General features: G+C 44.3%; 1 protein-coding gene across 3 annotated transcripts in view; it reads left to right on the forward strand.

The window, feature by feature from the left end:
• Positions 1 to 27,917, forward strand: part of MATN2 (matrilin 2) — a 155,376-nt gene that overhangs the window by 103,188 nt on the left and 24,271 nt on the right. For all 3 annotated transcript variants that reach the window (XM_059994950.1, XM_059994951.1, XM_059994952.1), the window contains 4 exons: positions 12,451 to 12,573; positions 20,088 to 20,210; positions 23,266 to 23,388; positions 23,658 to 23,780. In XM_059994950.1, the coding sequence (XP_059850933.1) occupies positions 12,451 to 12,573; positions 20,088 to 20,210; positions 23,266 to 23,388; positions 23,658 to 23,780 (492 nt within the window). The remainder of the gene's footprint in view (positions 1 to 12,450; positions 12,574 to 20,087; positions 20,211 to 23,265; positions 23,389 to 23,657; positions 23,781 to 27,917) is intronic.

Consider the following 27,917-nt stretch of genomic DNA (forward strand, 5'->3'; position numbering starts at 1 on the left):
TTTGTTTGTTTGCCTATATCTTGTGTGTCAGGTATAGACATCAGAAGCTATAAATATTGTTCCTAGCAATGTTCCCTGATTATTTTCTTCTCCAAATTACTGGGCACCTCCCACACCGTTTTTTTTCTATTTTATTTCTGCCATTTTCCATGGCAACTAGTCTCACAATTATGTATGCGTATATTTATTTTTAACACCTTTTCTAATTGCAAAAGTAATATAGACTCATTGTAGAAAACTGGATAGTATAGAAATGAAATTGTATAAAATGAAATGATCTGTAATCTTATCACCCAGCAATAACCATTGTTAATACTGATTTGCTACCTTTCTCTCGGTCTTTCTTTTTAATGCTTATGTATATATTTTTATAGAGTTGAGATCATAGAGTATAACATTAAATCATGAGCATTTTCACATGTCATTTAAACTTTATCAAAAGCATTTTAATGTCCGCATAATATCCTATCATATGTATGTATCACAGTTTGTTCAGCACTTTTTTGGCTGTTTAAATTGTGTTGTGATAAATGTTCTTGCATGTAAATCTTTGCATTTCTGATCATTTTCTTAGGAACAAAACATGAAAGGAAATTTATTGAGTCAAAGGCTATTAACATTTTTAAGGCTTTTGATGTATATTACAAAATTATTTTCCAAAAACTTTGTACCATTTTTTTATACTATACCATAAAATTGCCTGATTTTTTAAAATAAGTTTATTTATTTATTTATTTTTGGTGGCGTCGGGTCTTCGTTGTTGTGTGCAGGCTTTCTCTAGTTGCAGCGAGCGGGGGCTACTCTTCGTTGCAGTGTGCGGGCTTCTCATTGCAGTGGCTTCTCTTGTTGCAGAGCACGGGGCTGTAGGCACGCGGGCTTCAGTAGCTGTGGCTCGAAGGCTCTAGAGCACACGCTCAGTAGTTGTGAGGCACGGGCTTAGTTGCTCCGCGGCATGTGGGATCTTCCCGGACCAAGGCTCGAACGTGTGTCTCCTGCATTGGCAGGCGGATTCTTAACCACTGCGCCACCCGGGAAGCCCAAATTGCCTGATTTTAAAACTTTTTGTTAATTTACTAGGAGAAAACTTTTTCTCATTGCTTTATTTATTATCATGTCTTTAGTTACCGTTTCTTCATAAAATTATGTATGTCCAACTTATAAATGTATGTCTGTTGGTGTTATTTGATTAATGAACAATCTGTTCCATTATAAGAGATTATATATAAGTGACTCCTATAAGCTCCATGAAGGAAAGGACTGTACTTTTGCCCGCTGCTGATTCCATTGCCTGGCCCATGGTAGATGTTCAGAGAATATTTATTGAATGATTTAGTGAATAGTGAGGTTAACACTTTTTCACAAAGTTAATAGACATTCAAAGAAAGGAAGTATATATCTGAGCTGAAATTAAAGAAATAGATAATAGGAAACCAACAGAGAAAACTGGTAAAATCAAAAAGTGGTTTTTTGAAATTAGTAAAATTTATGAATCTCTAGCCGCACTGGTCAGGGGGGATAAAACAGAGAAGACACAAATGACCAATATCAGGAATGAGAGAGTGGACATCACTGCAGATCCTATAAACATTGGAAGGATAATAAGGGAAAACGATAAACAAATTTATGCCAATAACTTCAGCAACTTAGATTAAATAGACAAATTCCTTGAAAGACCCAAACTACTAATTGTTTTTTCTTTTCCATTATGGTTTATTACAGGATACTGAATATAGTTCCCTGTGCTATACAATAGGACCTTGTTGTTTATCCATTCTATATATAATAGTTTGCATCTGCTAATCCCAAACTCCCAATCCACCCTTCTCCAACCCTCCCTCCCCCTTGGCAACCACAAGTCTGTTCTCTGTGTCTGTGAGTCTGTTTCCATTTCATAGATAAGTTCATTTGTGTCATATTTTAGATTCCACATATAAGTGATACCATATGGTATTTGTCTTTCTCGTTCTGACTTACTTCACTTAGTATGGTAATCTTTAGGTCCATCCATGTAATTTCAAATGGCATTATTTCATTCTTTTTTATGGCTAAGTAACATTCCATTGGAAATAAGTACCGTGTCTTCTTTATCCATTCATCTGTCGATGGACACTTTTTTCCATGTCTTGGCTATTGTAAATAGTGCTGCTATGAATACAAGGGTACATGTATCTCTTTGAATTATAGTTTTATTTGTATATATGCTCAGGAGTGGGGTTGCTGGATCATATGGCAACTCTAGTTTTAGTTTTCTGAGGAGCCTCCGTACTGTTCTCCATAGTGGCTGCACCAACTTATGTTCCTACCAACAGTATAGGAGGGTTTCCTTTCCAACCTTTCCAGCATTTTATTCGTAGACTTTTTAATGGTGGCCATTCTGACCAGTGTGAGGTGGTACCTCACTGTGATTTGGTTTGCATTTCTCTAATAATTAGCGATGTTGACCATATTTTCATGTGCCTGTTGGCCATCTGTATGTCATCTTTGGAGAAATGTCTATTTCTGTCTTCTGGCCACTTTCTGATTGGGTTGTTTGTTTTCTTATTATTGAGTTGTATGAGCTGTTTGTATATTTTAGAAGCCCTTGTTGGTCACATCGTTTGCAAATATTTTCTCCCAGTCCATAGGTTGTTTTTTTGTTTTCTTTATGATTTCCTTTGTTGTGCAAAAGCTTATGTTTGATTAGGTCCCATTTGGGTCTTTTTGCTTTTATTTCTATTGCCTTGGGAGACTGACCATTGGTACGATTATGTCAGAGAATGTTTTGTCTATGTACTCTTCTAGGAGTTTTATGATGTCTTGTCTTATATTTAAGTCTTTAAGCCATTTTGAGTTTATTTTTGTGTATGGTGTGAGGGTGTGTTCTAACTTCATTGATTTACATGCAGCTGTCCAGCTTTCCCAACACCACTTGCTGAAGAGATTTTTTCCCCATTCTATATTCTTGCCTCCGTTGTTCAAGATTAGTTGACCATAGATGTGGGGGTTTATTTCTGGGCTCTCTATTCTATTTCATTGATCCAAATGTCTGTTTTTGTGCCAATAGCATGCTCTTTTTTTTTTTTAAACACCTTTATTGGAGTATGATTGCTTTACAATGGTGTGTTAGTTTCTGCTTTATAACAAAGTGAATCAGCTATACATATACATATATCCCCATATCACTTCCCTCTTGCATCTCCCTCCCTCCCACCCTCCCTATCCCACCCCTCTAGGGGGTCACAAAGCACCAAGTACCCTGTGCTATGCGGCTGCTTCCCACTAGCTATCGGTTTTACATTTGGTAGTGTATATATGTCCATGCCACTCTCTCACTTTGTCCCAGCTTACCCTTCCCTCTCCCCATGTCCTCAAGTCCATTCTCTAGTAGGTCTGCATCTTTATTCCCGTCCTGCCCCTAGGTTCTTCATAACTTTTTTTTTTTTTTGGATTCCATATATATGTGTTAGCATACGGTATTTGTTTTTCTCTTTCTGACTTACTTCACTCTGTATGACAGACTCTGGGTCCATCCACCTCACTACAAATAACTCAATTTCATTTCTTTTTATAGCATGCTGTTTTGATTACTCTAGCTTTATAGTACTGCCTGAAGTCTGGGAGGGTTATGCCTCTTGCTTTGTTCTTTTCCCTCGGGATTGCTGTGGCAATTCTGGGTCTTTTATGGTTGTATATAAATTTTAGGGTTATTTGTTCTAGTTCTGTGAAAAATGTCACGGGTAGTTTGATAGGGATCACATTAAACATGTAGATTGCTTTGGCAAGTATGCCCATTTTAACAATACTAATTTTTCTAATCCAAGAGCATGAGATATTTTCCCTTTATTTATTTATTTATTTATTGGCCACACTGTGTGGCATATGGGATCTTAGTTCCCCGACCAGGTATCAAACCCGTGCCCCCTGCACTGGGAGCACGAAGTCTTAACCACTGGACCGCCAGGGAAGTCCCCATTTTTAAAAATCATCTTCAGTTTCCTTTATCAATGTTTTATAGTTCTCAGCCTATAAATCTTTCACCTCCTTGGTCAGGTTTATTCTAAGTATTGTATCTTTTTTGATGTAATTTTAAAAGGGATTGTTTCTTTCTTTTTTTAATATTTATTTATTTATTTGGTTGCACCAGGCGGGCTCCTTAGTTGCGGCTCACGGGCTCCTTAGTTGCGGCTTGCCAGCTCCTTAGTTGCAGCATATGGGTTCTTTAGTTGCGGCTCGCTGACTCCTTAGTTGTGGCATGCATGTTGGATCTAGTTCCCTGACCAGAGATCGAACCCGGGCCCCCTGCATTGGGAGCATGGAGTCTTATCCACTGCACCACCAGGGAAGTCCCCAAGGGACTGTTCTTTACTTTCACTTTCTGATATGTCATTGTTAGTGTAAAGAAATGCAACTGATTTCTGTATGTTAATCTTGTATCCTACTACCTTGCTGAATTTGTTTATCAGTTTTAGTAGCTTTCGTGTGGAATTTTTAGGGTTTTCTGTATATAGTATCATGTCATCTGCATATAATGAGAATTTTACCTCTTCCCTTCCAATTTGAATACCTTTTATTTCTTTTTCTTATATGATTGCTGTGGCTAGTACTTTCAGTACTATGTTACATAGAAGTGATGAGAATGGGCATCCTTATCATGTTCCAGATTTTAACAGGAAGGCTTTCAGCTTGTCACCGTTGAGTATTATGTTGACTGTGGGTTAGTCATAAATAGCTTTTATTCTGTTGAGATATGTTCCCTCTATACCCACTTTGGTAAGAGTTTTTATCATGAATGGATATTGAATTTTATCAAATGCTTTTTCTGCATCTGTTGAGATATCATGTGGTTTTTGTCTTCTTTTGTGGATGTGGTGTATCACACTGATTTGCATATGTTGAAACATCCTTGTGATCCTGAGATGAAGCCAACTTGGTCATGGTGTATGATGTTTTCTATGTGTTGTTGGATTCACAAACTCCTAAAATTAACTCAAGAAGAAATAGATAATCTGAATAGGCCTCTATCTATTAAAAGAAATTGAACTTGTACTTGTAAACCTTCCCACAAAGACATCTCCAGGGCTAGTTGGCTTAACTGGTAAATTCTGCCAAATTCTACCATTTGAGGAAGAACAAATACCAATTTTATACAAATTCTTCCAGAAAACAGTAGAGGAAGGAGCATTTTTCAACTTATTCTATAAGGCCAGCATTATCCAAATACCAAATCCAGAAAAAGGCATTACAAGAAAAGAAAACCAGGGACTTCCCTGGTGGTCCAGTGGTTAAGACTCCGCGCTTCCATTGCAGGGGGTCACCGGTTCGCTCCCTGGTCAGGGAACTAAGATCCAGCATGCAGCATGGTGCAGCCAAAAAAAGAGAGAAAACCACACAAATATCCCTCATGAAATACATGCAAAAGATCTTTAATTATTTTTAGCAATAAAATTCCACAATATATAAAAAGGATAATACCTCATGAACAAGTGGGATTTATCCCAGGAATTCAAGGATGATTTAACATGCAAATGAAATTTAAAACATTAACATACTAAAAAGCAGAAACTATATGATCCAAGTCAATAGATACAGAAAGAGCACTGGACAAGACCTGACATTCATTTACTATTAAAAAAAAAAATCTCTCAGCAGACTAGGAATGGAGAGAACTGCCTCAATCTGATAAAGTGCATCAATGAAAAAACTATCAGCTAACATCATACTTAATGATGAAAGATTGAATGCTTTCCTTATCAGATGAGGAACAAAACAGGATACCCACTCTCACCACTTGTATTTAGCATGGACTGTAAGGTTCTGACCATTGTAATAAGGAAGAAAAAAAGAAAGTAAGAAATGAAACCTAGATTGGAAAGGAAGAGTTAAAAGCATCTTTATTAAAAGGTCATTGTAAATATAGCACTCTCCTGTGTTCTGTGAGTGATTCTAATAAATTATTGAAAGGAGTGAGTTGTGGGAGACCCCAAAAGTGTAGGTGGCTGTGCAGAAGTGAAGGTGGCCTGGGGACCCCACTGGAGGCTGGTATCTGAAGTAAGGACAGTCTTACTGGGGACCTTACACTTTACCTTGTGAGACTGGATGTTAACTCTGGGTAGTTAGTGTCAGAATTGAATTAAATTACAGGGCTCCCAATTGGTGTTGGAGAATTGTCTGCAGAACAAATTGAAGCAAATGAGCCTAACTGTATATGAGGCTGTTAGCATAATCACCCAGAGAATTATTGTAAGTGACAGGCAGGGAATATGTTGACTTTACATTCCAAGTGGCATATATCCGAAAAACAAAAGAGCTCTAACTGTTTCCAGTAGTATTAGCATTAATAGTAGAATTGTTTTCTTATTTTGAAATTATACATATACACATATAAATATATGATACAGTAAATATATATAATGTTAATGTCACTTTGTACCTATACTTTCAGCATAAGAGAAAACAAATACAAATGTAAAATCAAAATGATTAAGTAAAACATTTCAGGGCTGGTTTCTCTGTTCATATCCAATTCTGGTGCTTAGGAACAGGGACCTATGCTGATGTCCAAGGGCAAAAAGCCCCACTTCCTTTAAGAAAGGGAGCAGGGGCTTCCCTGGTGGCGCAGTGGTTGAGAGTCCGCCTGCCGATGCAGGGGACACGGGTTCGTGCCGCGGTCCGGGAAGATCCCCCATGCCGCGGAGCGGTTGGGCCTGTGAGCCATGGCCGCTGAGCCTGCGTGTCCGGAGCCTGTGCTCTGCAACGGGAGAGGCCACAGCAGTGAGAGGCCCGCGTACCAAAAAAAAAAAAAAAAAAAGAAAGGGAGCAGGCCTGACCCTGATACCCAGTAAGGGGCAACCCTAGGCTTTTTGTTAGCCCTGTGCTGGGTTTGTTTATAAAATATTTTTTGTTTAAATATTAAAAATGTTTTGTTAAATATTAAAAATGGAAAAATTTGTTAAATATTAAAAATGGAAAATTAAAAATTTGTTAAATATTAAAAATGGAAAACTCTATACAAAATAAATGATTAAGTCAAACAAACAAAACCTGTCTTTATTAACAGACAACATCTCCAACGGAATTTACAGAAAAGCTCTAGAACTATTAGTGAGTTTACCAAGGATGCAGGGTACGAGGTCAATATACAAAAATCAATTACTTTTTATTTACTTTCTTTTTTTTTTTTTAAACTGAGTCTCTTTTACTCTGTATGTCCTCCTTCCTCTTTTTTTCTTTGCCATTCATTTGTTTTATGTTTTGTTTTGGCTGCTTTGGGTCTTCGTTGCTATGCATGGGCTTTCTCTAGTGGCAGCGAGCGGGGACTAATCTGTTGCAGTGCGTGGACTTCTCATTGCAGTGGCTTCTCCTGTTGTGGAGCACGGGTTCTAGGTGTGTGGGCTTCAGTAGTTGCAGCACGCTGGCTCAGTAGTTGCAGTTCTATACTGGCTCTAGGCACGCGGGCTTCAGTAGTGTGGCACGCAGGCTCAGTAGTTGTGGCTCGCGGGCTCTAGAGAGCAGGCTCAGTAGTTGTGGCACATGGGCTTAGTTGTTCCACAGCATGTGGGATCTTCCTGGACCAGGGGTTGAACCCGTGTCCCCTGCATTAGCAGGCGGATTCTTTTTTTTTTTTTTAAACATCTTTATTGGAGTATAATTGCTTTACATTGTTGTGTTAGTTTCTGCTGTATAACATTGCCAGGCGGGTTCTTAACCACTGCACCATGAAGGAAGTCCCTTTTTATATACTTTCAATGGAAAATCACAAATTTACATTTTAAAATGCTATTTATAATAGCATCAAAAATATGTACCACCTAGGGGTAAATTTAACAAAAATGTGAAAACCTTTACAATGAAAGCTACAAAACATTGCTAAGGGAAATTAAAGAAGACTTAACTAAATAGATATATTCATGGATCAGAAGACTCAATACTATTAAGATGTCTGTCCTTTCCACATTAATCTATATAGATCACAGTATTATCTATCATAATCTTAGCATGCTTTTTTTGTAGAAATTGACAAGCTAATTCTAAAACATATGTAGAAATGAAAAGGACTAAAATAGCCCTTTTTGAAAAAGATGCACAATGTCGAAGGACTTAAACCACCTGATTTTTAATACCAATTATAAAGCAACAGTAATCAAGACAGTGTGGTATTGGTGTAAAGATGGAGTATAGATCAATGGAACAGAACAGAGTCCAGAGATAGACCCACACATATATGGTGAAAGTATTTTCAACAAAGGTACTAAGGCAATTCATGGGGGAAAGGATAATGTCTTCAACTAATGGTGCTGAACAATTGGATTGCCATGTGCAAAAAAAAAAAAAAGAAACTTGACCCTTACCTCACACTACATACGAAAATTAACTTGAAATCAGTTTTAAACTTAAATGTAAGATTGAAAACTATAAAAATTATAGAAGGAAACATAGGAAAAGATCTTAGTGACCCTGTGTTTGGCAAAGATGCCTTAAAAGAGGACACGGAAAGCACAAACTATAAAAATTAAAAATGAATAAATTGAACTTCATCAAAATTAAAACTTTTGTTCTTCAAAAGGCACTATTAGGGGCTTCCCTGGTGGCGCAGTGGTTGAGAGTCCGCCTGCCGATGCAGGGGACACAGGTTCGTGCCCCGGTCGGGGAAGATCCCACATGCCGCGGAGCGGCTGGGCCCATGAGCCATGGCCACTGAGCCTGCGCATCCGGAGCCTGTGCTCTGCAACGGGAGAGACCACAGCAGTGAGAGGCCCGCGTACCGCAAAAAAAAAAAAAAAAAGGTACTATTACTAAAATGAAGAAGCAAGCCACAGATTGGGAAAAAATATTTGCAAAATGTATATCCAACAAAGGGTTTGTATTTAGAACATATAAAGAACTCTTCAAACTTAGTGAGGAGACAAACAACCTAATAAAAATGGGCAAAAGATTTGACCAGACAGTCCATTAAAGAAAATATAGAAATGGAAAATAAGCATATGAAAATATATCCAACAGCATTAGTCATGAGGGAAATGCAAAATAAAACCACAATGAAATAACCACTATGTACTTACCAGAAGGGCTAAAATTACCAAGTGTTGGTAAGGATGTGGAGCAACTGGAACTCTCATAAACTGCTGGTAGGAACGTTTAAGAAATTAATACATCTACCATACAACCCAGCCATTCTACTCCTAAATGTTTACTCAAAATGAAAGCATATGTCTATGGGACTTCCCTGGTGGTCCAGTGGCTAAGACTCCACGCTCCCAATGCGGGGGTCCTGGGTTCGATCCCTGGTCAGGGAACTAGATCCCACATGCCGCAAATAAGAGTTCGCATGCTGCAACTGAAGATCTGACATGCCCTAACGAAGATCCCACACGCAGCAACGAAGATCCTGCATGCCGCAGCTAAGACCAGATGCAGCCAAATAAATAAATAAATATTTTTTTTTAAAAAAAGAAAGAAAGCATATGTCTACACCAAGACTTGTTCATGAATGTTCATAGCTGCTTTACTTGTGATAGCCTCAAACTGGAAACAACTCAAATCCCTCCAGCAGGTGAATAGACAAATAAATTGTGGTATATCCATATAATGAAATACTACTCTACAGTAAAAAAAGAACAAACTGTTGACATACACATGAACATGGATGAATCTCAAAATAATTATGAGGAATGAAAGAAGCCAGACCAAAAAGAACACAACTGTATGATTCCATTTATGTGAAATTCTAGAAAATGCAAACTAATTTATCTTGACAGGAGATTAACGATTATTTGGGGGCAGAGGGAGTAGTAGGAAAGAATGAATTAGAAAGTGTCTTGAGGAAACATCTGAGGGAAATGCGTAAGTTCATTACCTCGGTTATGGTGATAGTTTCATGGACACATATGTATGTCAGAACATCAAATGTCCATCTTAAATATGTGCAGTTGGTTTTTTGTCATTGGTACATCAATAAAACTAAAGATGAGCGGGGAGACTGTTTTATTTTAAAATGTTAATGTCATAAAACACAAAGGCTGTGGAAGTGTTTCTAGACTGTTGCTACTGGATAGAACACTCTGTGATAGTGAAAATGCTCTGTATCTGCACCATACAATATAGTAGCCAGGAGCTACTGTGGCTACTGAGCCTTAAGGTGTGGCCAGTGCAACTGACGAACTGCATTTTAAATCTTATTTAATTTTAATCTATTTTAATTTTTAAAAAAATTTTATTGACGTATAGTCGATTTACAATGTTGTGTTTAATTTCTGCTGTAGTGATTCAGTTATACATATATATAACATGTTCTTTTTCATATTCTTTTCCATCGTGGTTTATCACAGGATATTGAATATAGTTCCCTGTGCTATGAAATAGGACATTGTTGCTTTCCATCCTATATATACTAGTTTGCATCTGCTAATCCCAAACTCCCACTCCTTCCCTCCCCACCTCCCCTCCCCCTTGGCAGCCACAAGTCTGTTCTCTATGTCTGTGAGTCTGTTTCTGTTTCATAGATATGTTCATTTGGGTCATGTTTTAGATTCCACATATAAGTGACATCATATGGTATTCGTCTTTCTCTTTCTGACTTACTTCGCTTAGTATGATAATCTCTAGATTCATGCATGTTGCTGCCAATTCCATTATTTCATTCTTCTTTATGGCTGAATAACATCTCATACTGTGTGTGTACATATATATACACACACACACACATCACATCTTCTTTATCCATTCATCTGTTGATGGACATTTAGGTTGTTTCCATTCCATTTTAATTTAAATGGCCACATTAGACGGCATGGTTCCAGATTAAAGGAAGCTAAACATACACGAATATTAAATATAACCTCTGACCCTCTATTGAGTTCTATACTGGAGGATGAAAAATGCTACAAAGAACATTATCAGATCAACTTAGAAGACTAGAATAAGGATGGTAGATTAAGTAAAAGTCTTGTATAAATGTAAATTTATGAAGTATGGCTACACTGTGGTTATATAAGAGAATATCCCTCCTCTTAGGAAGCACACACTGTGTTTAAGGAAAAAGGATGGTGATATATGTAACTTACCCTCAAATAATTCAGAGAGATAAGCAAATGATAAAGCAAATGGGATAAAACGTTAACAATAGATAAATCTGGGTAGAGTGTATATATGTGCTTCTTGTACCTATCTACTTGTATTTTTATGTTTATTTTATGTGTATGTTATGTTTATTTTATTTTGCAACTTTTGTAAGTTTAAAATCATTTACAAATAAAAAGTCTTTTTAAATACCTTTATATGTGATTGTGGTATTGCAGTTATATTTTTTAAAGAGTTCCAGTGCTTTAAGGATACATTATGAAATATTTATAGACAAAATGATATAACATCTGGGGTTTGCTTTCAAGTAATATGGCATCTTAGCATGGGGGATGGGAGTGTACAGGAAACAAGGTCAGCTGTAGATTGATTCTCTTGAAGCCGAGTGATATGCACGTGGATTTATTATACTAGTCAGTTCATTTGTTTATATATGTTTAAAATTTTCCATGACTTTAAATTCGGAAGAATTGGCATTTTCTCAATATTTTTTCATTTGAGAATATTGTACGCCTTTCTCTTACTCGTTTCGTTTCCTTTGGTACAGGCTGGGAAAACCCATTTATACCAAATGCTTCATTAGGAAAATGATATATGCAGTTCATATATTCCTTAAAACGATAAAAATCCTCATTAAAACAAAAAGACACCTTTTAAGACCCCATCAGTGGCCATTTATTTCAAGCCATTTTGGACAGTGCACCAAGTTCCACTACAGCAAAATGCTTGGTACAGACCTGTCAGTAGAACAGTCCTAATCCATATCTAAAAAATACTTACACAAGTAAAATTTCACTATTACAAATTCCATGTGACCTTTGTTTCTGAATATTTTGGTTTAAATTAATGTGTACTAGAGATCACATTCCTTGACTGTGAAGCCTTGAGATGATTTAAGTGTAGATGAGGCCAATGACGTTAACAGGGGAGGTGTTTTGCCCTCAAAATACGCCTTTCACTCCCAGGCCTTCTTTTTCCCAGGATATCATTTTTATCCTATTTGGCTCAGTGTTTCACTCAGTTAAGTGGTTTAAAGTTTGACTTTGGGAAGATTTCATTATTTTAATTGCGTAAGTTCAGTAACATATTCAGCTAAGCTCTCTCTTCCCGGCCTGTGACACAACGAACAACACCCAGTGGCTCTGACATGAGCCCAGACAAGGAAAGCATCTTCACAAAGCATAAACATTTTGTAACATGTCAAGAAAGTTCTCTTCCTGTGGGGGCCGTATCCCTAAACATGGAAATACCTTCACTGATAGATCCCTCTATGGCATGAGTGTTTGAGGTCACGGGAATGTATCTGTTTAGGAAAAGTTAAGACTGCAAATCCTTTGACTTTTCTATGCTAGATTTCTAGTTTTGTTCATCATTCTGAGTTTTCTTTCTTTTCAGAGATAGACTACTGTGCCTCACCTGACCACGGATGCCAGCACGAGTGTGTTAACACAGATGATTCCTATTCCTGCCGCTGCTTAAAAGGCTTTACCCTGAATCCAGATCAGAAAACCTGCAGAAGTAAGTTGCGCTGGGCCTTGAAGAAGGGCTTGTTCCTCAGATGGCCCTGTTGGTTTTCCTTCGCCTTGCAAATCTCAACCAGGTGCACTTGTACTCGGTATTTGTGTTTGCTAACAGCATTCTGCCTTTTATTTTACCTTTTGTCTCACCTGATCCTGTGATGGGGAGAATTTTTAGAGACCGCGTAGACTGGGTCTGTCCATCAGATTCATTTAGTGAAATCGAGGCCCAGGCTGAAGCTCCCACCTATTTGAAATGAGGGCACATCCTCCCTTCTTTTGACCACCCCCCGCCCCCAACCTGCAACAAGTATTTGGGACTTTGAGAAAGAAAAGGCTGGGTCCAGAGTCGGAGGCAAAAGGAGCTGGTTTCTTCCAGTCCTACAAGATGAGACACTTGACGGCTGCTAAGAAAGGGGAAGTTGCAGCTCTTTCCTCTTTGTTAGGAAGGAAGGAAAAATAGAAGACTCTGGGGCATCCCTGCGGCATTCGAGAGGTACATGGTGTCAGCAGGATGATATTAAGGATGTGCTGAGTGACTCAGATACTGTCGTCTAGCACCTCAGAGGGCTTGACCGGGGACCTAGAGCCCGGACCCCCAGTGGGATCTCTTTAAGAGATCTGTGCCTGAGAGGCTGCTAGAATGCAAGGTCTACAAGGACAGAGGTTCTTCTCTTCTTCTCACTCGTGAATCCTCGTCGCCTCAGTGTTTGGCACATGCTGGTGTGACACGATATTTAGTGAATGAATGAGCAAATGGATCCCTGAGATTTATCATCCCGGAGAAATGGCAACTATCGTCTGAATTATTCTATCTTGTTAGAAAGGTGGCCCTTTTAAGGCATGCAAGTGTTTTCTCAAAAAGCATTCCCGAAGTTAGTCCACACATATGCACACTGAATTGTACACGTTCTCCCAACAGTGTCATTCACAGAACTCTCTGGAACTCCCATTAAAGGACATATTCTCTTATGTGTCCCTTTATCCACTTCTTCCTGGTGATAAGTACAGCAGCGTTCTGCATCACAGGACCGGATTTTCAAAAGTTTTACCATATATCTTTTTTTTTTTTTTTTTTTTTTTGCGGTACGCGGGCCTCTCACCGCTGTGGCCTCTCCCGCCGCGGAGCACAGGCTCCGGACGCGCAGGCTCAGCGGCCATGGCTCACGGGCCCAGCCGCTCCGCGGCATGTGGGATCCTCCCAGACCCGGGCACGAACCCACGTCCCCTGCATCGGCAGGCGGACTCTCAACCACTGCGCCACCAGGGAAGCCCCATATATCTTTTTTGAAAAGCTTTGTGGTTTATAGAATTGAGTCCACAAGCTACAGTCTGCTTGCAGCACATGGTAACTCACACACTCACTCTAATACGCGTTAAACCTTGTACGGTGGCAGAGGGTGGCAGAGCCCATATTTTGAAACTGAGCCTCTCTCATAAAAAATGATTCCCACCACCTTGCCTGGATGCAAACCCCAGAAACACTCAAGCATCGGACGGGAATTTTAACTGAGAGCGTTCGGAATGTGAAAACAATCAGATGGACAGTTTTCTGTTAGACCACACATGCATGCAGTACGTGGGAAAGGTCAGCCTGGCCACTCCTTTCTGTGCTATTTACACCTCTTTCTAGGGGTGAGAGTGTCAGTGGCTGACTTCACCCAGAGAAAAGCACTCACCATTGGACTCCTTTGTGAACCCAAATCTCTTACCTGGGGGATAATTAGATCTGGTTCAACTCAGACACTCATTGGAGTTGCAGGCTTCACTGTGTGTCGCTTTTGGAGGGAGAAGGACACGAGCTGGGCATGTGGCCATCAGTGGAGGGGACTTGGCTTGAAGCTCTGCATCTCTTACAATCATCTAGGAGTCCCTCGCCCTCTGCCCCTCCCTCCACATCCTGCCTGGGGAGACACTTGGAGTAAGAGGAGAGTCCAAGGCATGGACTGCACAGTTATCAAGGGAGGAGGCAGGCCAAGAAGAGAAGGACGAGTGCAGAGCAAGGGACCGTTTGGGAGTATTGTAACCACCGCCCACAGACGGCCAGTCTCAGGCTGCGGCCCAGCCCCAGTCCCTAACGCTCATTCATATGTATTCAGTGATAGCTCCATTTCCTCTTTAGCCAGGTGCCCTACTTTTCATCCAAGAAAAATGGAATTTGTTTTTAAAACCCAATGTCCTCATCAGCCCTTCTCCCAGCATCCTGCCTCATCATTACTTTTTCCATTGTCTTTGCTACAAACCCAGCCCTCGACTCCCGAGGTCCCTCTGGAAGCCACTTCGCCCTAATGCGCACACGCCGGCAGTTAGGGCAGAACGGAAAGTGAGCGCTTACCCTCTCTCTGGAGCGTTACATGGAATCGGGAAGCAGAGAAATGGGGCTTAAAATCTGGAGTTTGTTATTAGGAATCTGAGGATCTCGAGAGCATTAAAGACCTCAAGCGCAGGGTACAGCCATTCACGTTTAATCGGCAGTTGATGGATGTGGGCTATTTTCAATTCTAATAAGAAATCTATTTTTCAAAGGAATTTGATGTCATCCAATTAAACTGGAAAAAAAAGAAAGTTCAAGGCAGAATCCTACTGAAGAAAACACTCTTGGCCAGGTTTTGTTCTTCCTCCTCATCCAGGCATAATTTCTTTTTCTGCAAAGTGCTGTCATCGACTTAAAGCATAAATTATTAAGGCAGAGACACAGAGACCGGGACTGGCGGTCTAGGCGGGGGCCCCAGGGTGGAATCAGAGGTGGGTGGGTCCCACGTGCTGGACTCCAGGATTGCTCACGCTGGCACCGTGGCTGAGACATCACATTCATTTTTTTTTTTGGCCGCACCGTGTGGCATGCGAGACCTTAGTTCCCCAACTAGGGATCGAACCCGTGCCCCCTGCATTGGGAGTGTGGCGTCTTAGCCACTGGACCATTAGGGAAGTCCTGGAGACATCACATTCTAAACAGCTGGGGCGGGGGCCACGGGTTGAGCCAGGGGATGCCAAGGCCGATCTTGGCAGTGTCACTCATGCTGGCCGTGTGACCTTGGACAGGTTGCTTTGCTTCTCTGGACCCCGATTCCCTAAACTGAAGGAACACGACTTTCTGCTTTAACATTTTGTAGCCTGTCCAATTTTTCTAAAACTTACTTCTCTGGGCCACTCAGTTGGCATTATAATTTACTGTCTGGGTCACTGATCTTTCATGTTTTTATTTCTCATCTTCTCAGTGAGGTCTCCAGCTCCTTCGCGAGTTGGCACTCATAAGAGCTGTTTCATTGGTCATCTGACCGTCCTGCCATCTGACCTCGCAGGGTTATTGGACACTCTAGGCTTTGCCAGATAAACCTACACCCAAGCCTGGCCCATGTGTAGCTCATCGCAGTTAGGGAGGAGACTGGACCAGATGTGGGGGGGCATAGTAGGTAGTCAATAAATACAGATTGAATGCATAAATGTGTGAATGACTAAGTAACAGGTGAAGAATTGTGACTGAAGCATGTCAAGAAAGCAAAGATCTACAGTTAAACCTCTGCTGTAGAGTACCATTTGGAGAAGAGGCATTTTTAAATTGCTTTTTGCCAGATAGCTGAGTGATAACCTCTTTGAGAATCTTCATGTGTTTTAATTTAATTATTGTGTGTAAATCTTTCTTAAAGACAATGTTGGCCCTTTAAAAAATTGTGTTAAAATATACATAACAAAATTTACCATTGTAACCATTGTTACAGGTACAGTTCAGTGGCATTAAGTACATTCATGTTGTTGTCCAACCATCACCACCATCCAGCTGCGGAACTTTATCATCTCTCCGAACTGAAACTCTGTACCAATTCTCTCTCCCCCCAGCCCCTGACAAGCCCCGATCCTATCTTCCATCTCTATGACTTCGCCTACTCTAGGAGCCTCATATAAGTGGAATCTTACAATATTTGTCCTTCTGTGACTGGCTTGTTTCACGTACTGTAATGTCTTCAAGGTTGATCCATGTGTGGCATATGTCAGAATTTCCTTCCTTTTTAAGGCTAAATAATATTCCACGTTATATAACAGAAATAAAGACAAAAATAAACAAATGGGACTTAATTAAACTTAAAAGCTTTTGCACAGCAAAGGAAACCGTAAACAAGACAAAAAGACAACCCTCAGAATGGGAGAAAATATTTGCAAATGAAACAACAAAGGATTAATCTCCAAAATATACAAACAGCTCATGGAACTCAATGTCAAAAAAACAATCCAGTTAAAAAATGGGCGGAAGACCTAAATAGACATTTCACCAAGGAAGACATACAGATGGTCAAGAGGCACATGAAAAGATGCTCAACATCACTAATTATTAGAGAAATGCAAATCAAAACTACAATGAGGTATCACTCACTCCAGTCGGAATGGCCATTATCAAAAAAGCTAGAAACAATAAATGCTGGAAATGGTATGGTGAAAAGGGAACCCTCCTGCACTGTTGGTGGGAATGTAAATTGATACAACCACTGTGGAAAAGAGTATGGTGGTTAAAAAACTAAAAATAAAACTACCATATCCACTACTGGGCATATACCCTGAGAAAACCATAATTCAAAAAGAGACATGCACCACAATGTTCATTGCAGCTCTATTTACAATAGCCAGGACATGGGAGCAACCTATGTGACCATCAACAGATGAATGGATAAAAAAGATGTGGCACATATATACAATGGAATATTGCTCAGCCATAAAAAGAAACGAAATTGAGTTATTTGTAGTGAGGTGGATGGACCTAGAGACTGTCATACAGATTGAAGGAAGTCAGAAAGAGAAAAACAAATACTGTATGCTAACACATATATATGGAATCTAAAAAAAAAAAAAAGAAAATTGGTACTGATGAACCTGGTTGCAGGACAGGAATAAAGAGGTAGACATAGAGAATGGACTTGAGGACATCGGGTGGGAGGGTGAAGCTGGGACGAAGTGAGAGTAGCATGGACATATATACACTACCAAATGTAAAATAGATAGCTAGTGGGAAGCAGCAGCATAGCACAGCGAGATCAGCTCGGTGCTTTGCGATGACCTAGAGGGGTGGGATAGGGAGGATGGGAGGGAGGCTCAAGAGGGAGGGGATGTGGGGACATGTGTATGCCTATGGCTGATTTGCTTTGTTGTGCAACAGAAACTAACACAGAATTGTGAAGCAATTATACTCCAATAAAGATCTATTAAAAATTTTTTTTAAATAAAATTCTGCAAAAAAAAAATTCCATATTATGTATATACCACCTTTTGTTTATCCATTCATCTGTCAGTAGGCACCTGGGTTGCTTCCATCTTTTGGCCATTGTGAATAATGCTGCTACGAACATGGATATACAAGTACTGTTCAAGTTCCTGCTCTCAGTTCTTTTGGGTATAAACCCAGAAGTGGAATTGCTGGATCACATGTAATTCTATGTTTAATTTTTTTGAGGAACCTCTATACTGTTTTCCATAGTGGCTGAGTGCTGGCTTTTAAAAACAGTGTTTACTGAGGATAATTTCATTTTCTCTGATGGTGTAATGAAGTGTAGGATTTGCAGGCCCTACACTAGGTGGCCCCAAACTGTGGGACCCTTTGTGTTCTGTGTCTGTTTGCTTGGCTTTTTGTTTGTCTGTGTGTCTGTGGCCGGAGTTTTATCGCCGGGTCTGTTTTTCTTCACTGAAGCTCTTGACTTGTTCCTGGCATTCAGTCTGTTCTGCACAGGTAAGGCTTTTGATGAACTGAGAAATCGCGCACAGCTAACAATATTCTGCCTCTGTCGTGCAGGAGGGATGGGGTACAGAGAGAGTGCCAAGGGGTCCGTGACCCTCGTGGTGGGATCTCTTCTCTTAGTCCAGCCCCTGCATGTCGTGGGAGCTCTCTCCCTGTGCTCGGTCTGCAGCTACTTCTACTCGTGCTCTGTGCATGTGGAAAGTTTCACCCACTTGTCACATGGGAGCGCATATCATGGACCCTTTAAGGGATAGTCTGAGGTCCCTCGGGTGTGGGTTTCATTTCATTTTTTTTCATACACCTTTGTCTTTTCAGGAAGGGAAATCTTTCCTAGGGGCCCCAATAAATTCCTCCTATGTCTCATTGGCGAGAACTAGGCATATTCCCAGCTCTAGACCAATCACTGACAAAGGAAAACATGGTTGCCAGGTTGCCTTAGACAACTCATGACTCATGCCTTGGGGGTCAGGATTCTGGTTTCAAGAAGACAGGGTAATAGTTGTTGGCAAGGCAACCAACAATGTCTGCCACATCCCCAGGAAAAAGAACAATGCAGTTAAATGCATCCAGCTCAGCCCCTGAGGTTGCTGGTGACCATTTCTCACAACACCAGTCCCATAGAGGCCCTCCACAAGCTTATTTTATTTCCCGTTATAGTTCTCCGTCTCTCCCATTACCTTCTCTGGTGTGTGTAAGTTGCGGGGGTCGGTGGGGGGGGGCACGGGGGGTGGGGAGTGGCCTATCTTGTGGTTTTAGCATTTTCTACCAGAAAATGAAACTGCTAATTAGCTGCTGGTTGTGACGCTGCTTCCCTCTGCTGGCAGAAACACAGCTAGGATGGGGGTGAATGTTACCATAGGACAGAGCTGCAGCTACCTGGGCCAGCATCAGAGATGCGTCTTCTCCAGTTTCTTGATACCTTTGCTGTTATGCTCTCACCCAGAGCCGGCTTGAGCATTGGATCCTTCTTAATGCAACTGCCTGTTCCTGCCTCTCCTAAATAGCTGGGTATCTTGTAACATCAGCTGTTGTGTATTCTGCCTTGTGCTGTCCCATGTCACTGTCAGATGTCACTGCCAACAGCAGCTCCCTACATATTTTGAGCCCTAGTTATCAGGTTAACTGTAAGAAGAGACTGAATTTTCCCAGCTTTTCCATCTTTCTTGGGGGGAGTTGGGCTGGGAACTATGGCGCTCAACCCATTTCACCAACTTTTTGGCCATCAGATGGGGAAGAGACCTATGCTGGAGAATGCGGAGGCTCGCTGCAGGTGCCAGGTTCTCTTTCAAACCAGCTCATGGAGAGCAGGAGCTGTTGTCTCCATCCTGCAGTGCAGCGGTCCCTAACCTTTTTTGGCATCAGGGACCGGTTTTGTGGAAGACAATTTTTCCACGGACTTGGGGGTGGTGGGGTGGAGGGGAAACGGTTTTGGGATGATTCAAGCACATTACATTTACTGTGCACTTTATTTCTATTATTATCACATTGTAGTGTATAATGAAATAATTATACAACTCACCACAATGCTGACAGGAGGTGGAGCTCAGGCCGTAACGTGAGCGATGGGGAGTGGCTGTAAATACAGATGAAGCTTCGCTCCCTCGCCCCGGCGCTCACCTCCTGCTGTGCGGCCTGGTTCCTAACAGGCCCCGGACCGGTACTGGTCTGTGGCCCGGGGGTTAGGGACCCCTGCTATAGAGCATCTTACTTACTGAATATTTACTGTGAGGGACTGACCTCAGCCCTTGGAGAAGCCCCGAACCTGAAGTAGGATCTGCCCTTTCTCCCCTCAGGGATCAACTACTGTGCGCTGAACAAGCCGGGCTGCGAGCATGAATGCATCAACACGGAGGAGGGCTACTACTGCCGCTGCCGCCGGGGCTACACCCTGGACCCCAACGGCAAGACCTGCAGCCGTGAGTGTGCCCGGGGCAGGGGCTCTGATGGGAAGGCCAGGTTCACACACAGGCCCCCAGGCTCGCTAGCAGCCAGTCACTTTTGAGGCCCCTGGGTTTCCAGTGAGCCTGACGGTCCGACAGGCTTAATGTTCCTGGCCTCAGTTTCATCACCTGTAAAATGGGACTACTCATGCTACCTACCTCAGAGATTGGACTGTTTAGTACCACATACTAGACATGTGACCCCGGGCAAGTTCTCCAAGCTTTGACTTCCCCATCTGTTTAAAAAAGTGAAGATAATCATAGTATTGGTCTCCTAGAGTTGTTAAAGGGAAAAATCAGGACCATTTCAATCTCTTAGCACTGTGCCTGGCCCAAGGAAAACATACAGTTAAAGATAATAGTTCATTATTGTCATGGAGCCTGGCAGAGTAACCAGTGCTGGCCCCGGGGTGAGACAATGGGACGGAGGAGGCAGAGCTGATCTGAGGGCAGAGCTGAGAAACATGGGACTTTTTATGAAGACTTTTCTTCATTTTCTTTTGTAAGAGGCACAGCAAAGCTCCATTTGGTGATGTCAATGCGTGGAAACGTGCAGGCTTTGCCAGCTGGATGGCTCTGTCGTTTTTATGAGGCACGGTCTCCACTGGTCCAGGCCAGCGGGGGTGGGGGTGGGGGGCGCATGACACTGCGGTGGAGGCCTGTGACCCTGGTGCGCTGGAGAGGGGTGCAGTGATGTGACCAGCGTAGAAGGGGCCCTTTGTGTCGCTTTCCACCCGGCAAGCCGCACATCTGCTCCAGCTCTGGGGACAGAGATAGATTGTGAGTGAGAACAGTGCAGCTGTTCAGCACTTGGACCTTCAACTGCCCGGAGGGGGGGTTTCACAGATGAGGTGTTAGAGAGACAGCAGTCCTCAGGAAAGCCAGTGCCCCGTCCCGTCTCCAGAGGGAACAGAGTGCCTCCATTAGGCTTTCTAAGGATCGATCTCGGAAGTCAAAGAATTTCTGAACCAGAAAGTTGGCACTGCTCTGCATTTGCCTCTGGAGGTCTCTGAGTCCTTATGAGAAGCTAGTGGTGAGGAAGAGTCCTTCCACTCTTCAAGAAGATGCCCTGGTGAAGATGGATCTGTGTACGGTCTGCCTTCTTCCAGGAGTGCGGGGCCTGCCATCTGGCGGCTCTGGCAGGTATCCCAGGGCAGGCTTGGCATGGCCTCGATGAGCCCACCTAGAGCCCCAGGGACCACGACCTGCCTCCTTCCTCTCTGGGATCTAGTAAGAAGGACCATCTAGTCAGCTTCAAGAAACTGTAAACCAAGCCATTTCTTCCCAGGGGTCCCCAGAGAAAGGCATGGTATCCTCTTCCCCATGGGGGCTCAGGGAGCCCCCCAGGCCGTCATGACAGGAAGCCCTTACAAGGCACCTGCTCTGTGCAGCCACGGCCGTGAGCACTTCCCAGGCACTCGCTCACTTTACCTGCCCTGGAGCCTTATGAGGCATCGACACTCTTATCCCTACTTAAAGATGGGGAAACTGTGGCACAACAAAGTTAAGTTTCCCGGGGGTCAACATGACTGGTAAATGGTATAACTGAGATGTGAATACAGGCCTCTGGCTCCTGAGATCCTGCAAGTGTTTGCAGGAGGCAGATCCACTGGTGGAATGTTCCAGAAAGCACCAGTCCCAGGCCCTGTGGGAGTCAGAGAGGCTCACCCAATGGCCCTGCACAAGGCCTCCAGTGTCCCTCCAGTCTCCGGGTGTGCGTTTCCTCCGTCAAGGAAATCTGGGAGGCGGCCTGCAGGGCTGTCTTGTGGGAGCCGTTCACCACAGCTGTGTGCCTGTTACCCTAGCGGGGCCGGCTCTTCAGGGTCCCGGTGCCAGGATCGGCCACGCATGCAGGCCTTGGCTTTGGTTTGCTTTCTGAATCTGGGTGTCCTGGTTATGGGGGGTGACAATGCTTTTTCATTTTCAGATGTAAAGAAACTATACAGTTAATTCCTCCCCAGCAATGTACTAGTAATAATAAGCGTTCAGGAAGTAATTACTGTATGCCAGCTACTGTTCTGAGGGCTGTAGGTCAATCAACTCCTCTCACCACGTTCCTCTAAGAAAGTAATCGTCAACCCCATTTCTCAAGTCATGAGATGATGACAGAGAGGCCAAATGACGGCCCAGCATCCTGCGGCTGGGAAGTGGTGAACGTGGGGTTTGAGCCCAAGTAGTTGGGTGCGGAGCCCTCATTCTGACGCACTGTTCTGTCAGCTGCGGGCTGTGGGCTCAGCAGCTCGACTTTCCTGAGCCTGGCTCTCCTCTCTGTGACAGTGGGGAAGGCACCTGCCTGCTCTCAGCGTTGCCCCGCGATTGAAGGTGATGCGTGCCCAGGCCTGGCACAGAGGGCTGCTGTCATGACCACCCATGACAGGAGTCGTATGCACGTTACTCCTCAAAGAAATGGGAAGAAAAACAAACAAGGCCAGTGGCACAGCGTAGAATGAAACCTTCCACATCACTCTTTTTGAAGTGAAATAGCCCAGCAGGGGCTCCCTGGGAGGTGGTTTTGTTTTTTAATGCCCCCTCGCTGGTGGGCGCAGCGCCCTTGGTTACTTTTTTTTTTTTTAACATCTTTATTGGCATGTAATTGCTTTACAATGGTGTGTTAGTTGCTGCTTTACAAGAAAGTCAATCAGTTATACATATACATATGTTCCCATATCTCTTCCCTCTTGAGTCTCCCTCCCTCCCTCCCTCCCTATCCCACCCCTCTAGGTGGTCACAAAGCACCGAGCTGATCTCCCTGTGCTATGCGGCTGCTTCCCACTAGCTATCTGTTTTACGTTTGGTAGTGTATATATGTCCATGCCTCTCTCTCACTTCGCCCCAGCTTCCCCTTCCCCCTCCCCGTGTCCTCAAGTCGGATCTCTAGCAGGTCTGCGTCTTTATTCCGGTTACGCTATGTCCATGCCACTCTCTCACTTCGTCCCAGCTTCCCCTTCCCCCTCCCGTGTCCTCAAGTCCGATCTCTAGTAGGTCTGCGTCTTTATTCCGGTTACGCTGTTTTCGCGTGTCATTGCCTCAGGGGTGGATCACTGCGCCGAGCAGGACCACGGCTGTGCGCAGCTGTGCCTCAACACCGGGGACTCCTTCGTGTGCCAGTGCTCGGAAGGCTTCGTCATCAACGAGGACCTCAAGACCTGCTCCCGTGAGTCCCCGTCGCACTTCTCTTACAGGGCAAAGGTTTTCACAACAGGCGTGAAAAATGTGACGACTGCACAGGACAGCAGGCCCCCTCTGTCCCCTGCTCTTGGCACCCTGGAGATCGTAGGGGTGTCTCCTGGGGACTGCGTGCCTTCCCGGTGCAGAACCTGGGGCGGAGGTGGGGGCGTGGTATAAGCACGACGGTCACTTGATTCCCATCCTCAGTAGCCCAGGAGCCTCGAGGACCTCTCACCGGGCTGTTGGGTTTTGCAGGAGTGGATTACTGTTTGCTGAGTGACCACGGTTGCGAATACTCCTGCGTCAACACCGACAGATCCTTCGCCTGCCAGTGTCCCGAGGAACACGTGCTCCGCAGTGATGGCAAGACCTGTGCCAGTGAGTGTTCTGAGGTCGGACGAGCGGGATTTGGCACAAGCGATCGTGAGTGGGGGGGCACTGAGGACAGGGACCACCGGTGTGTCTGCACCCCGGTTTTCGTGGGTGAAAGTGCGTGAAGGCCTCTCCCGGAGATTTCAGCGCTGGTGGCTGCTGCTTCCCCGGCCCCGAGCTCCTTTCCCCACTCCCTGAGACGGCTCTTCCCTATTCCTGTCTGCCTCGCGGTCATTTCGAGCTGGCACGAGTTATAATAATGCGGACACATTACTGACTGGGGACTTCAGGCAGGGCTGTGTGCTGAGCACATGCTTGGTCCGGCCGCAGCCCCGTGGAATCCCCATCTTCCGATGAGGTAACTGCAGCTCAGATTAAGTAAAGAGCCTAAGGTTACCAGCTATTAAGTGATGGGTTCAAACTCTGGGCTATGTGACTCCAAAGTCAGTTCTGGGAGAAGGGGAGGCTGCTGAGAACCTCACCCGCAATCCGGATAATCCGGCAGCAGATGGTGACGTTTCCTGGGTACATACTTCCCTGCAGCTGGTCCCAATTCCTGTCTCCATTACTTTAAAAAAAAAAAAAAACGACTCCCAGGTATTCTTCTCTTCTTCACTCAAGAATGCTGTGTTTTCTGCCCTGCAATCCTGTTTCCAAGTTGGCCTAGATAAAGATTAAAAAACAGTCATTTTGAGAGAAGGGATCACAAGTGGAGGGAAAGGATTGTAATGTACCTTGTCTGTCCTGCTGGTATTTCTGGTTATAGGGCCGACTTCCCTGCCCCCTGACACAATTGTGGCCACAACTTGTCCACCTTTTTATATCGTTTGTTTTCTTGGGCAGGTGAGCTGATTGCACAGCTGGGTGTGCCTCTCTAACTATGCAGCCTGTGAGAAAATGTTTCCCCCATTTGGGATAGAGTCTTGAGTCTTATGGCTTGCTTGTGGCTGCCTGCCCAGCTGCCTCCCAGCCCGCTGCTCTGGCCAGCATGGCCAGCACAGCCAGCACAGGGACGGGCTGGGTATGGGGGTGCAGAAAGAGGGTGGGTGTGTCGAATTGTATCTACCTTTGAGTGCATGCCAAAGCCAGAAACACACTTTTTAACTGGTTTGTTTTAATTCTCATCATCTTAGATTATTCATGCCTTTCTTTGGTCCTCCCCATTACTGTGAGGACCAAGAGCCGACTATAAGATAGTTGCAGGACTTCTACGAAATCCTCATGGCCCTTCCAAACAAATGCTACTCCTCTCCTTTACAGTCGCGTGCCCGTCTCCCTCCCTCCCTACATCCACATCTGTTATGGCCACTGACGCTTTTAAATGTTGCCCATTTTCTCATTTATAGTGTTTGTAACTAATGATACAGTGATATCATCCACATGAGTAAATGTTCAACAATGCCATTAGAAGTGAATTTTGATAAGTATTTATTTATATATGGTGTGTCCATATGAGATGTGAGATGATCAGATGGGTTAGAATTATCCTGTCCTCAGGCAATGGTGGTATGTAAGAGTTGCATTTTACCCATACGTATCTGTTGAGCTCGTCCCCTAATTGAAGACTCTCTGTCTGCCCAAGGATGATTCTGTCTAGCTGCCCTGTCCTGAAATAATGGGCTGTGTTTTCGGTGTGGCCGTAGTTAACTGGGGTTGGGATGTATGTTTCCCAGCTCTACGCCAGATCACAAAGAGCCTGATGCCGTGACCGCATCTGTTTTGTAAATCATGCTGGGCTCTGGATGGGGAGGCAGCTGGGGTTCAGCCAGGCCTGGCTCAGGAGCTAAGGGTGTCCTTCACCCTCCATAAAGGCAGCCTCCACTTAGAGCCTTGATAGCAGGTGTCCTGAAGAACACTTCACTCGCTTTTTGGAAGGTTCTCTGAAGCATGGAGAGCACGCCCAGTTTCCCAGGGCCCGGGAAGGAAGTAGACACAGTTATGCCCACACCCCTGCAGGCACCTTGGGCTCTCCGGCCTCTAGAGTGACGCTCATCCTCCCTTCCTCTAGGTCCCCTGGCCCCCAAGCTGTGATTGCCCGTAGGAGCCTTCCTTGCCTTGGAGTATTGTTCCACAGACTGGGGGGTAAGGTGGGGAGAGGAATGGGGGAGTCTCCTCTACAAGCTGCAGCTGAGAGGACTCCTCCCATCTCTATCTCCTGGAAATTTCCCTGAGATAGACCTAGTACAAGGGCATCCCAGCACCAGGAAAGACTCTATAGGCTAGATGTGCATGGAACACACAGCCCACTGCCCTGTGAGCTCCTGGAGGTTAGAGACTGGATCTTGTTTGCAGCCTGAGTTCCAGGCCTGGCCCACAGGAGATGCTCTATAAAGTTCAGTGAATGAGAGAGTGAATGGACAGAGACCACCAGTCTTTTCATCCTGTGGCACCTGGCACAGGGTCCACCCCTGCCCAGTAGCCTTCAGTGGCTCTCCACTGTCTCCCTCAGTTTCCAGTCGAGTGCCTTGATTTGGCAGTGATGGAGAACCCCTTCCTCCCCTCCTGAGCCCCACCCAGGTCTTCCCTGCTCCTTCCAGTTCTTATGAGGGCAGCTCCCCTATCCTCTGAGTAAGCCCTGTACCTCCAGCCCATCCCGTCTCCACTTAGGACAACGTCCCTATCCCACCCTGCTGGCGGAAACCCAGCCCAGGGCCAGCATCACCTCCATGGAGAACTTCATGCCCCTCTCGCCTGCTGGGAGCAGCTCTGCTCCACCCACTGAAGGCAGGCTCCACTAGGACCTCTCGTGGCCCCACCTCACCCTGTGGCTGTCTGTGCTCAGATCTAGAACCAGTGTGGCAGAGTAGAAAGAACACTGAACTTGAGAGCCCAAAGACTGGGTTTAAATCCTATAGCTCCCATGCTGGGCAAGGGAATCGACCTCTCTGGATCTGATTGTTCATATGTAAACTGGGAATGATCATTTCTGCCTTTCTCTCAGGGCCTCTGTATGGCACAGGGAGAGATATTCATTGGGAAGCTTGTCAGTTGCCATAAACCCTAAGGTACTCTTGTTATGGTCTTGCTTCCCACTGCTGGACTGCCCCACACTGAGGAGAGGGCTGAGGTAGCATCCTTGCCTTACTGCCTGGAGACCCACTCCCAGGGCCAGGCCTGTCCCCCTTGTGGAGCTCCAGAGATGGACCACCCTGGGAGGAGTCAGACTCAGGAACCCAGGGACTACCTTCTTCTAGCAAGTGGAGGGTGCTGATGGGGATCTGAGCCACAAGCATAGGGCACTGGGAATTTCTGTTGGGTATACTCCTACTCTGGCCACCAGAGGTGGGTGTGCAAATGCAAAGGCCTTTTCCAACCTGATGCCTCCCAGCTTGACTTTGAAGGACAGAAGCAACCCTGAGCAGGGCAAGAGGAGTGTATTAGTCTGCTTAGGCTGCCATCATGAAAGACTGTAGGCTGGGTGGCTTAAACAGCAGAAAGGTATTGTCTCACAGTTCTGTAGACTGGAAGTCCAAGATCAAGGTGCCAGTATGGTTAGGTTCTGGTGAGAACCCTACTCTTGGCTTGCAGATGGATGCCTTCTTGCTGTGTCCTCCCATGACAGAGAGAGAGAGAATAAGCTATCTTGTGTCTCTTCTTAGAAGGGCACTAATCCCATCATGGGGGCCCCACCCTCATGACCTCATGACCTCAACTAACCCTAATCATCTCCCAAAGGCCCCACCTCCAAACACCAGCACATTGGGAGTTAGGGCTTCAACATATTAATTTGGGGGGAAACACAATTCAGTCCATCACAGAGAGTGAAGGCAAAAGACCACCTTTACCCTCGTGTATTCACATTAGAGGTTTAACGGAACAGAAGGAAACTTAAAGATCTTTCCTTTCTTTTGTGGGAAACAGGCACAGGGAGAAAACTGGTGCCCTCAAGCTGGCCCTGGGGGTCAGTGACAGAGTCAGGACTAGAACTGGGGTCTCCTGACTTCAGGATCTCTTACCCAATGTGAGATACCCTTTAAAAGTACATCTCGGGCTTCCCTGGTGGCGCAGTGGTTGAGAGTCCGCCTGCCGATGCAGGGGACACGGGTTCGTGTCCCGGTCTGGGAGGATCCCACATGCCGCGGAGCGGCTGGGCCCGTGAGCCACGGCCGCTGAGCCTGCGCGTCCGGAGCCTGTGCTCCGCAA

This window comes from Delphinus delphis, chromosome 17 (assembly GCF_949987515.2).
Source record: "Delphinus delphis chromosome 17, mDelDel1.2, whole genome shotgun sequence".
NCBI lineage: Eukaryota > Metazoa > Chordata > Mammalia > Artiodactyla > Delphinidae > Delphinus > Delphinus delphis.